Source organism: Dermochelys coriacea, chromosome 10 (genome assembly GCF_009764565.3).
Source record: "Dermochelys coriacea isolate rDerCor1 chromosome 10, rDerCor1.pri.v4, whole genome shotgun sequence".
Lineage (NCBI taxonomy): Eukaryota > Metazoa > Chordata > Testudines > Dermochelyidae > Dermochelys > Dermochelys coriacea.
In genome coordinates, this window is record NC_050077.1 from 83835657 (window position 1) to 83848805 (window position 13149).

A 13149-nucleotide genomic window follows, 5' to 3' on the forward strand; every position below is an offset into this window, starting at 1 on the left:
AATCTAAAGGGACACGTGTACACTTTACAAGCTGTCCTCACAGCTGACACTTTTGTTGGCTGTATCGTCAGTAGTCCAGGATTGACTGAGACAAACTGAAATGCTCAGTTTTGAAGGTGGAAAAGTTGGTAATCCCAGTATATGCCTTGGCAACATACACACACACAAAATCTTTTCCAGTCAAAATGAAGATTAATATTCTCTTTCCCATACACTATTTTGCCAATAAACCACAAGGTAATATACTGCTTTACCATTTACCAATGGACTGTTACAGTAAGATAAAACACTTTATTGATATGTAATACAAGAGAAAAAAAATACATAAAACTTCCCCCAGTAAGGAAAAATTCAATATTAAAATAGGCCAGTATTAGTATTATCAAAACAATCAAATTTCTCTCCAACCAGAGCTTCAAGTAATGTGATTAGAAAAGAATTTCTAAAAACTATAGTATTCTTGGTGAACTCTCACATCTCATGGGACTCCTCTAGGAAACTGAAGGAAAACAAGAGTAATCAGTTGTCACACTACAGCTGAATATATTAAACATGCATTTTCACAAGAGCCTGCGTCAACATCCTCTTTTCCATGTTTGGGGGCTGCCATTTCAGTGATACAGCAGGAGGCCCACACTCAAGGGCAGAGAGGCTAAACTCTGTTGGAAAATAGGAACCTTAAAAGCTGCCAGGTACAGTTTGGGGGTTTGTATTTTAAATCCAGTTAACATAACTGTAGTTAGATCAAGCACTTACAGAATTTACTGTACAACCCTGAAAGTCTATTTGCAGGAATATAGAGGCTGAATTCTGCTCTCTGTTCCGTCCTCCCCTGCATCAGTGCCAGGATGACAGCCTCCTATTTGCTAATTATGGGCAAATGCTTACTGACAAGTGTAACACTTAGTACAGAGCTAGTGGACTACTCTGGCAGCAAGGAGCATTATATCCCATAAGTAGTACTTATAGGGTCAGGCTCTACTCTGTTTATTCTGAGACACTAAAAAAAAAAAAACCGGTGACTTTGTGGCTAGACTCTTGTTTTATTGCCATTTTCCTCGAAATAGTCCCAATTTTTGTATTTCCTTCAATAAAACTTGGATGTAGATATTTCATTCTTTGGCAATATTGCACTTCCACTTAAAAAAATATGAAGCTCTGTTTTGTTTAACATGTGAATTCCAAATGAGATTTCTCTTTCTATGAATTTTACTATTTGCATCTTTCCCCATAAATAATCAAAAACTGATTATAGTACATAATTTACAGTGTTCATAAACCAGAAAAACCTCTTATGCTTTTCCTGGAAAATGGTTAACCATCTGACACTTGAACTAGATAATGTACAACTTTATTGAGTGTGTTACTCAAACAATCTAGGTCCATTTTATGCATAATGAAGTTTGAAAAAGTACATAAGAATAAAAATTGGATTATTGCATTTGAGACTGAAATGCTGTTCTACATTCATGATCTACTCCAGTCCTGCTGTTTCTTAGCCTATCAAAATCAGTGTTACAAAGCATTAATGAAAAAATATATCTTGTAAAAAAGCATAAACGTTAGTGTCTGATGGAAAAAACTGATTTGTACCTCTAGTAAAACGCGAAGGCACTAAATCTTAAATTACTTAAATAAAAGAATGTAACCTGGCCAGCCAAGCTACAATGTATATCTTGACGCTATCCATCTTGTTCTGTAGTTGATCTACTGTCAATCTGCTGATCAACTTACTATGATCACAAAAAGCACACTTTTTAACCATTAAACGAAAAAAAAAATCCAATAGTTACAGTATTTCAGCCACAGTCACTTCAGTTTAAGTTCACTGTCATTCACCCTTTGGAAATTAACAATAGGATCAATTTGGAGGTGTTGGATTTGCGTTAATTTATTTATTCTAAAATGGTCAATCCGACATTAGAAGAATGTAACTACTATGTCATCATTTTGACTGCCAGCTTGTACACCAATTGTAAAATAAATTCTACACCCTTTATAATCCACATATTTGAAACATCTAACATGAACTATAGCAGTTGCCCTATTGTTCTATTTTACAAGGTGTAAATGACTTCAGCCTCCTAGTGTTTTTCATACTTGGAATAATTTTTTTGGGGGGGGGTGCATTCTTTTTACAGTTACTACGCCACAATAAGAGAAAGGCCATGAAGGTTAATACAGCTGTAATCACAGCACTCCTACAGGATGCAACAGCCATGCTACAGAACCAGCACTAAGCATATTAACAAACAAGCCCCTGTCTCATGCGAATGATCTGGAGTAAGGCAGCTTGAACATCTTCATCCATGTGGCCCTGGAAGAGGGGGAGGGGGGAATAAACAGGATTTTTTAAAAACCACACTGCATTATTCATGACTAAAATTAAAACAAATATCCTCCCAAAATGAATACATGGTCAATCACCATCTCGTTGGTAAAACTGAATTTAATTAACCTTATTAATGACTTTGTGTCAGCAGAGTTCATTTCCAACTTTGCAGCACAGTGGCTAATTTCCTGTTTGAAATCACTGTTTTGATTTAGAGATGTTGCTGTTCATATCTTCTGGACTGCCTTGCAGCTTCCTGCAATTATCTACAGTACTCACCTATGATGGTGACTAGTATAGGAGTCATATTTAGGATCTGAAATTGCACAGCTTCTCAGCTGAACCATATTATTGTAACTTGCTGCAGCCAGTAATTATAGGGAAAATTTACTCATCTTTGCATAAATTCATATTCCCTATTCAAAAGGAACAGGAGAGTTGAAAGCTCCCAACACGCATGCAACTCCTCCACTGCACTATTTGGGATACGACATGTATTGATAGCACTGTATTATCCCCCTTAAAGTGGGTCACCACTGTACATTGTCTAGATGTCCATAAAAAATGACAAGCAGATGAAGGCAAACTCTACATTTAACATGCTGAGGTGCTCTTTTGCTTCTCAGTTTCCTTCTGGAGCAATACCAGGCACCGCAAAAAGCCTTTTAAAATAATTTAATGTGCATATAGGAAGCACTGACATTAGATATTACTCATTCACAAACACTTACTTTGAAAGAGAATTTTCTTTAAAAAAAAAAAAAAACAAAAAAAACCCCTAACTTTATCGAAAAAGAGTAACTTAATTTTTATAGACCCACTAACATACCTGCACAGCACTAAGAAGATGTGTCCGATAAATTGAAATTACTTCTTGGTGCTGTCTATCAGCATCCTGTATGTAGAAGGGTGAGGGAAGGCAGAGAGAAGAATGTCAATATTTTCAACATCAATTCTTTGTATAATTACAGCTTTGCTTGTTTGACTTTGCTTGTTTAAGTGTCGCACGACCATAGAATTTCAAGGTTAGTTGTTTATAAAAAACTCTAACCGAAAAATGGAGCCTTTCAGCTTTAGTGTCAGCTTGAAGTGTTTTGCCTTGAAATAGGGCTTTCTCCACACCAGCCCAGGTGTTACCACCACCAATCTACTTGGACAGGAAAAGAATTTGACTTCTGTTCAGAAGCCCCTAACTCAAGTCCCAATTTAAACTCACTTTATCACACTATGGGGCAATGCTGCACACACTACCAGGAATGTGACCCAATTCTATGCATATTTACACATACACCTCTACCCAGATATAATGCGGTCTGATATAACGCCGTAAAGCAGCGCTCCAGGGCGTGGGGCTGCTTTACCTCGTTACAGCCGAATTCATGTTACTGCAAGTGGCTCCTCAGCGTCCCCCCCCCCTTACTTGCTGCGGCCCCCTGCCCCAGCTCACCTCCGCCTCCTCCCACGAGCACGCCGCCGCTCCACTTCTCCCCCTTCCCTCCCAGGCTTGCCGCGCCAAACAGCTGATTGGCATGGCAAGCCTGGAAGGAAGGGGGGAGAAGTGGAGTGATGGCAGCACGCTCAGGGAAGGAGGTGGAGCGGAGGTGAGGTGGGGCGGGGAGCAGTTCCACTCCCTACCCCGATATAACACGGTGTCACCTATAAGACGGTAAGATTTTTTGGTTCCCGAAGACTGCATTATATCAGGGTAGGGGTGTATGTGTAACTTTGCTCTCATAAGTAGTCTGAAGCCAACAGTGCTACTACACACATGAACAAAGATACATTTATACTAAAGCCCTAGCACTTACTACCACGAACTCCAATGAGGCTATTTATGGAACTTCTCACAACAGTAAGTAGCACATTGGAATAAGCATTTCCAGGCTTGGACACAGCAGGTGGGAGGACACTTCCCAGCACAGGTAACTCTGTGACATGCAGTAACTCCACCAGAATTAGTGTGCTAAAAATATCAGTATACACAGAGGCTTGTGCTAACCACTTGAGCACAATCCAGCCCAATTCTCACACTTGCGTACTCAGGTTGCTAGCCCAACCCACCACCTTTGCCATTGCAGCCCTGCTGCTGTTTCTAGCAGATTAGCTCAAACAGAGCTAGCACAGGTCAGTGGTACCCAAACTGGAAAGCGCCTTCCTAGTGTCTGTCAACCCTGAGACTGTTAATCCCTTGGGACAGAGACTACCTTCCTTTGTGTTATACTGCACGGAATACACTGCTGGCATGTGTAGTATGCAATCTTACTGCAGTACCGACTTATTCAATGATTTTGGATTAATACTGCAGGAAGAGAACACTTCATTAGGACAGACTTTTCCAAAAGACACTGCTACCTCCTCATGGGCGCAGGAAAGCTGGGGCAAGTAGAAACCTCCAAAATGTTCTATCACAAAGAAATCACATAAGAACGACCATACTGGGTCAGACCAAAGGCCCATCTAGCCCAGTATCCTGTCTTCTGACAGTGGCCAATGCCAGGTGCCTCAGAGGCAATGAACAGAACAGGTAATCATCAAGTGATCCATCCCCTGTCACCCATTCCCAGCTTCTGGCAAACAAAGGATAGGGACACCATTCCTGCCCATCCTGGCTAATAGCCATTGATGGACCTATCCTCCATGAATTTATCCAGTTTTTTTAAACCTTGTTATAGTCTTGGCCTTCATACAATTCTTTGGCAAGGAATTCCACAGAATGACTGTGCATTGTGTGAAAAAATACTTCCTTCTGTTTGTTTTAAACCTGCTGTCTATTAATTTCATTTGGTGACCCTTAGTTCTTGTGTTATAAGGAGTAAATATCACTTCCTTGTTTATTTTCTCCACACCTCTATAATTTTATAGACCTCTATCATATCTCCCCTTAGTTGTCTTTTTTTTCCAAGCTGAGAAGTCAATGTATTATTAATCTCTCCTCATATGGCAGCTGTTCCATACCCCTAGTCATTTTTGTTGACATTTCTGAACTTTTTCCAATTCCAGTATATCTTTTTTGAGATGGGGCGACCACATCTGCACGCAGTATTCAAGATGAGGGCGTACCATGGATTTATGTAGGAGGCAATATGATATTTTCTGTCTTATTATCTATCCCTTTCTTAATGATTCACAACATTCTGTTTGCTTTTTTGCCTCACATTGAGTGGATGTTTCCAGAGAACTATCCACAATAACTCTAAGATCTCTTTCTTGAGTGATAACAGCTAATTTAGACTCCATCATTTTGTATGCATAGTTGGGATTATGTTTTCCAATGTGCATTACTTTGCATTTATCAACATTGAATTTCATCTGCCATTTTGTTGCCCAGTCGCTCAGTTTTGAGAGATCCTTCTGTAGCGCTTTGCAGTCTGCCTGGGACTTAACTATATTGAGAAGTTTTGCATCATCTGCAAATTTTGCCACCTCGCTGTTTACCCCTTTTTCCAGATCACGTTAAACAATGCCATTCTTTTCCTCAGAGGATCCTAGCTTCCTGCCCATCCCATTTCCCTGCTCCTAAACAACATGTATTAAAACTTATTCCACCACTTCTGACAAAAATGGTAACACGCCTTATGACTGAGCTCTGGAGCAAAGTTCTACGTAAGTACTTACAGCCAGCTGCTGCTGCAGGGTTTTCACCTGGTGCTGGAGCATTTCAACTTGTTGGTTCTGTCTCTTTGAGGGAACCCCACAGGTGTATGTAAGCTGAGACAGGCCATTAAGAGCCTGCTTTAGTCGTTCTACATCATTAAGCAGCTCTGTTATCTATAAGAGAAATACAAAGATTATAATGTTTCATTTTCTGAACATATTTATAGAGAATATTAGTTTGCGAGGTCAACTAAAGGTTAACAAGTGTATGAGGACATTATATTGACGTCATCTATCTCGATTTACCAGAAAAGTCTGTAAGAGAAAAAAAGAGAGATGCTTTGAAAATATATCAAATACTGTTATTTTGCTCTCAGCTTCTTAGGATTCAGAAATCTGTAAAACATAGCCCATAGGTCAACCAGCCACTTATCTTCAGTGTGCGAATTAGCTAAGGCCCAGATTTCAAAGCAGGGCATCAGCCTTATCTTTTTTTGCAGGCGCAATGCCTACAAGTGAGACTGTCCTTAGGAAATTTGGTCATAAAAGTATCCAATTCTTCAGAGAAAGAGTGCACACAGTACACATATAACTACAGAATTAGCAGCTACTACTAGATGCGAAAATCTAATTCTCTAGATGGTATAAAATGCATATAACATTAATTCTGAAAGATACTGTAGGATAAAGTTATAATGCAGTGCTCCTTAATCCTAGTATAACAATAACGTGTCCTGTTTTAAAACTAAAATACCTTCATTAAATAGCATTAAGAAAACTGCAAGTCTTTTTCATCACATTCATAATGCCTTAAATCTTCTCTCTTACATTGACTTCTCAATATCATTCGGTGTTAAACTGGCAAGCAACAGTGTCAAAACGACAAGGCAACACACCAAGGAAGCGGATTACTTCTTTTTTCAGATTATTTTTTTTAAAAAAAAGTCTGCTAGTGAATGTAGTATTAATATTTTGAATTTGAATAATATGCATTTAAAACCTGAAAATTCTAGTAAAACAGAAATTGAATAGTTCTGTATTATGGGGCAAAATTTTGGGGGAATTAGATAGCACTTTGCATAACAGCACACAAAACTGGACCTCAGCTTTGAGGATTTGGACCAAATTCAGATGCCTACATTTAGGCGTGCAAGTGTGTGTGTTTAGGTAACTACATTTGCAAATTTGGCCCTTTGGAACTAAACAGAGGCAGTTAATACTGTTAAATATTGAACACTTTCTGCCTACCTTGTTATCTTTTGCTTCCACTTGCTTTGCAGATTCCTGTATTCTTTTTTGCAAGTCAGTAATTGTTGTCAAAGATTTATCACATCTCTCTTTCTGATCCTTAATTTCTTGTTCAATGCTGAAGCTTCTTGACTGCAACAATTCCTTTTCATCTTTTGCAGAAAGCTCTTCCTTTTTGGCTTGCAAAGCCTCTTCACACATTTCCTCATATTTTCTATTCAAGCTGGCCAAGTTTCCAGCTATGCTAGTAACCTGGGTCTCTAAGGCACTTTTCATGGATTTATATTCCGACATATCAACTACTTCTTTGCTCTCCAGTTCAGTTAAAGCTTGTTTAGTATTTTGAATCTCAGACTGGAGTTTAGAGATTTCCTCACTTTTTGCTTGGTTTTCTTCCACTTCCTTTTTCAAGCTAGTTTTGACTGCTACAATTTCTTTTTCAAATGCTTCTTTCATCTGCATGTGTTCTGCCAAAGATATTGAGGAGTTATGTAGATCTGCTAATTCTTGCTGCAGTTCTCTTACCTTTTCTAGTTCTCGGTCATAACATGCCTTTTTACTATTGAGGTCTTCTTTTAGTTCCTCTATTGTGCGGCCAAGCGTTCTCTTCAAGGCTTCAAACTGTTCCACTGGAACATAGTGACCCTGCATGCGAGTTTGCACAGCAAGGGCCTCAGAAATCTGTTTAGCACTCTCTTCTTGTAGCTTATCTTTTTCATGTTTTATCTCTGTGTATTTTTGCAGTAATTCTCTCAATTGCTTATTCAGTTCTTCCATTTTGCTGGTGAACATTTTTTCCATTTCATGTGATTTCTCAGCAAGAATGTAATTTTGTTGCAAGTCATTTTCCATAGACAAAAACCCATTCTTTAACTTCTCATTTTCCTGTTTGTATTTCTGCATCTCCTCCTCACATTCTCTGCATCTCTGTGTCTGTTCTAGCAACTGCTTTTTTAGTTCTTTCACCATGGCTTCAAAGTTTTTCTCTCTCTCTTCAAAGCAGGCAACCGAGGCATATTTTGACTTAATGCATTCTTGAATTGTGTCAAGTTCCTTCTTCTGGGCTTCAATTTCTGCATGTAACTGTAAGATTTCCTCTTGGCCTCTCTTGTATTTAGCCAATGACTCAGTGTTGCTGTCCTGTAACTCTTGCATGCTTTTATTTAAGGTAGACACCTTACTCTCGTGATCTTTTAAACTTACATACTCTGTTTGTATGTGGTTCTGTAGGAGTCTCAGTTTCTTTTTCAAAGTTCCATTCTCTTCGTTTACTCTCATAAAGTCTTGCTTTAGATCTTCAGTTTTTTCCTTCAGATCTGACAACTCTCTATTAGTCTTTTCTAATGTGCTGTTCAAGACTGTTTTAATCTCCTCATGTGTTTTAGCAGGTACGTACTGATCATTCAGAGTGTCCCTCAGAGTTGTGTTTTCAGACACTAGTTTGGAGACTTTTGCTTGTTCAGCATCATATTTTTGATTAAACTCAGCAAGCTGCCTTTTAAGTTCCACAACGTTGGATTTTAAGGCTGCCACTTCTTTTTCGTGCTTTTCTGGAGATATGTACGCAGCCTGGAAGTGACTTACAGTCTCTCTTAAACTGGTCTTTTCCATCAGCAGCTTCTCAGCTTCTGCTTTGTTTTCATTGTACTTTTGCGTTACTTCATCAAGTTTTTTGGTCAGATCCACAATAGTCAGGTCTCTTGTTTTTTTCATTTCTTCATTCAGTTTTAAAGGCACATATTGGCTTTTAATCTCAGTTGTTAAAGTGTGTATTTGCTGCTTAAGCAGCTTGTTGTCCATGTGAACCCTTTCCACTTCCTTCTGCAATGTCTGATTCTGTGACAATTCAGAAATCTTTTTTTCCAGTTCTTCAGTTTTTTTCTCAAATCTGCCCCTCATTTGTTCATGTTCTTCTGGCCTCACGTACTGAGAAAATTTAGCTTTCTGACTCTCAAATTCCCTCTTTAAGAGCCGAAGCTCTACCTGCAGTTTTTCATACTCTCTTTCCATCTCTACTAATTTCTTTGCTTTCTCATTCACTTCAGTGGATAATAAACTCTTCATATTTTCAAATTTCTCAACAGGTACAGAGAGGACTAACTTTGCTGCCATTTCTTTTAGCTGTCCTTGTACCTCCACGACATTTCTCCCACTCTTCTCTCGCTCCATCTCTAACATACCAAGATCCTTCTGCAACCTTTTGTTTTCCTCCAACAGCCTCCCCTCATCTCTCCTAAATTCCGCAACTAACAATTCATTTTGCTTGATTTGGTTCCTTAGCTTGCCTACTTCTGCAGAAGCTCCTTCATATTTTGCTTTCATGTCTTTCAACTGATCCTTTAGATCTTCTGTTAACTTATTGCTTCCTATAGCTGCTTCGTTAGTCAGGTGATCTTTCAGCGCAAGAAAGTGGGTTTGCATTTGCTTTACTTTGCCTTCCGAGTCAAACATTCTCTTCTGCACATCTTTTAAAGCATCCTCCAATTTCTTTATCTGTCCATCAGATTCCTCCTTGGTTCTTTCACACTCTGATGCCAAAGCTTTGCATTCAGCTACCTTATGAGACAGCTCTTTCTGAAGTTTTCTTATTTCTTCTTTTGCTGTGCCATAAGAGATTCTCATGTTGTCTAGCTCTCTCTTTAGAATTTCATTCTCGGAACTGGAGGATTGGCTAGATAGCGACAGTTCCAGTGGTCTCAGCATAGACTTGGTCTGCAGATTAGTTGGGAGAAATAGATACATGCTTAAAAAAAGAAATTTGTCCTATTTACTCTTCATATTTTTTCATACATTACTTCTTTAACTATGCTCATCTAAAACATATACGCTTTACCTCCATTGTATATTTCAGATTTACAAGCAGTTTATAATTTGTGAGCAGGAACAATTAATGCAGGTAATTTAGACCAGGAGTCCAAAATATATTTTGGCTTATATAAGCAAAACTATCAGTATTACAGAGAAACTATGCAACTTTACTTGTAGCCATCATTCAAACATCTAGAAGTCGAATGATCTGAAGATATTAAGAGTATAAAATAAATGTAAGTGTACTGAATGCATGCACATTTTCCATCATTTAGGAACTGAGCCCACTCTCATAAGAGTCACTGAAAAGATCCCCATTGGACTACACTATAAATTGAACTGGGCCCTAAAGGTGTACTTTGTTTTCACTGGAATTCAACGGACAAATTATGCTAAACTTCAGGGGAATTTAAAGGAGAAAAGCTATGGAGAAGGGCAACTGATTATACTTTAATGCTATGAAATGGTATGCTCCAGCGCTGTCAAAAACTAGGAAAAAAATTCCCCCATTACAAATACTGTAGTGCAATCTCCATCACGAAAGTTACAAATTATGTACAAAAAAAACCCCTGCATTCAAAAATAAAATGATGTAAAACTTTAGAGCCTACATATCCACTCAGTCCTACTTCTTGTTCAGCCAATTGCTCAGACAAACAAGTTTGTTTGCATTTGCAGGAGATAATGCTGCCCGTTTCTTGTATACAATGTCACCTGAAAGTGAGAACAGGCATTTGCATGGCACTGTCGTAGCCAGCATCGCAAGGTATTTACAGATGCCAGATGCGCTAAAGATTCGTATGTCCCTTGATACTTCAACCACCATTCCAGATGACATGCGTCCATGCTGATGATGGGTTCTGCTTGATAACAATCCAAAACAGTACAGACCGACACATGTTCATTTTCATCATCTGGAGTCAGCTGCCACCTGCAGAGGGTTGATTTTCTTCTTTGGTGGTTTGGGTTCTGTAGCGTCCATATTGGAGTGTTGCTCTTTTAAGACTTCTGAAAGCATGCTCCACACCTCGTCCCTCTCAGATTTTAGAAGGCACTTCAGATTCTTAAATCTTGGGTCCAGTGCTGTAGTTATCTTTAGAAATTTAACATTGGTATCTTCTTTGCATTTTGTCAAATTTGCAGCGAAAGTGTTCTTAAAATGAACAACGTGCTGGGTCATCTGACACTGCTATAACATGAAATATATGGCAGAATGCGGGTAAAAAGAACAGGAGATATACAATTCTCCCGCAAGAAGTTCAGTCACAAATTTAATTAACACTTTTTTTTAAACAAGTGTCATCAGCACGGAAGCACGTCCTCTGGAATGATGGCCGAAGTATGAGGATGCATATGAATCTTTAGCTCATTTTGCATGTAAGTATCTTCTGGCGTCAGGTACAACAGTGCCATGTGAATGCCTGTTCTCACTTTCAAGTGACACTGTAATTAAGAAGTAGGCGGCATTATCTCCCGTAAATGCAAACAAACTTGTTTCTCTCAGTGATTGGCTGAACAAGACATCCTGTAGGACAGAGTGGTCTTGTAGGCTCTAACACAGGGGTCGGCAACCTTTCAGAAGTGGTATGCCAACTTCATTTATTCACTTTAATTTAAGGTTTTGCGTGTCAGTAATACATTTTAACATTTTTAGAAGGTCTCTTTCTATAAGTCTATAATATATAACTAAAGTATTGTTGAATGTAAAGTAAATAAGGTTTTTAAAATGTTTAAGAAGCTTCATTTAAAATTAAATTAAAATGCAGAGCCCCCTGGACCAGTGGCCAGGATCCGGGCAGTGCAAGTGCCACTGAAAATCAGCTCAGATGCAGCCTTTGGCATGTGTGCCATACGTTGCCTACCCCTGCTCTAACATTTTACACTGTTTTGTTACCGAGTGCAATTATGTAAGAAAAAAACCCTACATTTGTAAGTTGCACTTTCCTGATAAAGAGATTGCACTACAATACATGCATGAAGTGAATTGAAAAATACTATTTCTTTTGTCTATCATTTTTACAGTGCAAATATTTGTAATAAAAAATATAAAATGAGCACTGTACACTCTGTATTCTGTGTTGTAATTTAAATTGATATATTTGAAAATGTAGAAAAACATCCAAAAATATTTAATATATTTCAATTGGTATTCTATTGTTTAACAGTGCAATTAATCGTGATTAATTTTTAAATTGTGATTAATTTTTTTTTTGAGTTAACTGTGATTAATCAACAGCCCTACTTCCTAACATAACAACCAGTCATGGTGGTCAAGCACTGGAATAAATTGCCTGGGGTGGTTGTGGAATCTCCATCACTGGAGATTTTTAAGAGCAGGTTAGACAAACATCTGTCAGGAATGGGTCTAGATAATACTTAGTCCTGCCATGAGTGCAGGGACTGGACTAGTTAAGCTCTCAGGATCCCCTCCAGTTCTATGATTCTATGACTGTTCACTTGAGCCCACATTACCAAACGATACAGATTTGTCATCTTCATTATTTACTGCTCCCCCAATTTTTGTCTCCTCTGAAAACTTTCAGTAACGATTTTTTCTTCCAGGTCACTGATAAATATGTTGAATAGTGTAGGGCCAAGAACTAAGCTCTGCAGGACCCCATTAGAAACACACCCACTCGATGATTCCTCATTTACAATTACATTGAGACCTATCAGTTCGCCAGGTCTTTTATCATTTCAATGTGTGCCATGTTAATTTTATATCATTCTAGTTTAAATCAAAATTTCATGGGGTACCATTTCATGGGGTACCAAGTCAAACACTTTACAGAAGTCTAATTATACTACAATCAACACTATTACCGTAATCAACCACATTCATAATCTCAAAGAAAAAAAAAAGATACCCAGTTAGACAGGATCTATTTTCCATAACTACATATTACCACCCTCCTTCAATTCTTTATTCATTGAGTCCCATATCAGCAATATTAACAGGCTCCATTTGAACTGAGCCAGAAATTAAACAGCTGTGTCACACATTTCCTCTAGAGGGCACTAGAAGTTACAAAAACAGTTTAGTGAGATTAATATAGTGTTTATTATAGAATACATTTCTGTCTTACAACTGTACCTACTTCAAGCACGGTTTACATGCCCAGGATCACATATAGAAAGAGATACATCACAAATATCCACACACAATG

At 38.3% G+C, this 13149-nt stretch overlaps 1 protein-coding gene across 6 annotated transcripts in view; it reads right to left on the bottom strand.

The window, feature by feature from the left end:
• Positions 1-271: 271 nt before the first annotated feature.
• Positions 272-13149, bottom strand: part of UACA (uveal autoantigen with coiled-coil domains and ankyrin repeats) — a 73023-nt gene continuing 60145 nt past the window's right edge. For all 6 annotated transcript variants that reach the window (XM_038420579.2, XM_043493469.1, XM_043493470.1 and 3 more), the window contains 4 exons: positions 7175-9886; positions 5948-6100; positions 3162-3227; positions 272-2317 (listed from right to left, as the gene is read on the bottom strand). In XM_038420579.2, coding sequence (XP_038276507.1) covers positions 2246-2317; positions 3162-3227; positions 5948-6100; positions 7175-9886 — 3003 coding nt within the window. In that variant the 3' untranslated portion in view covers positions 272-2245. The remainder of the gene's footprint in view (positions 2318-3161; positions 3228-5947; positions 6101-7174; positions 9887-13149) is intronic.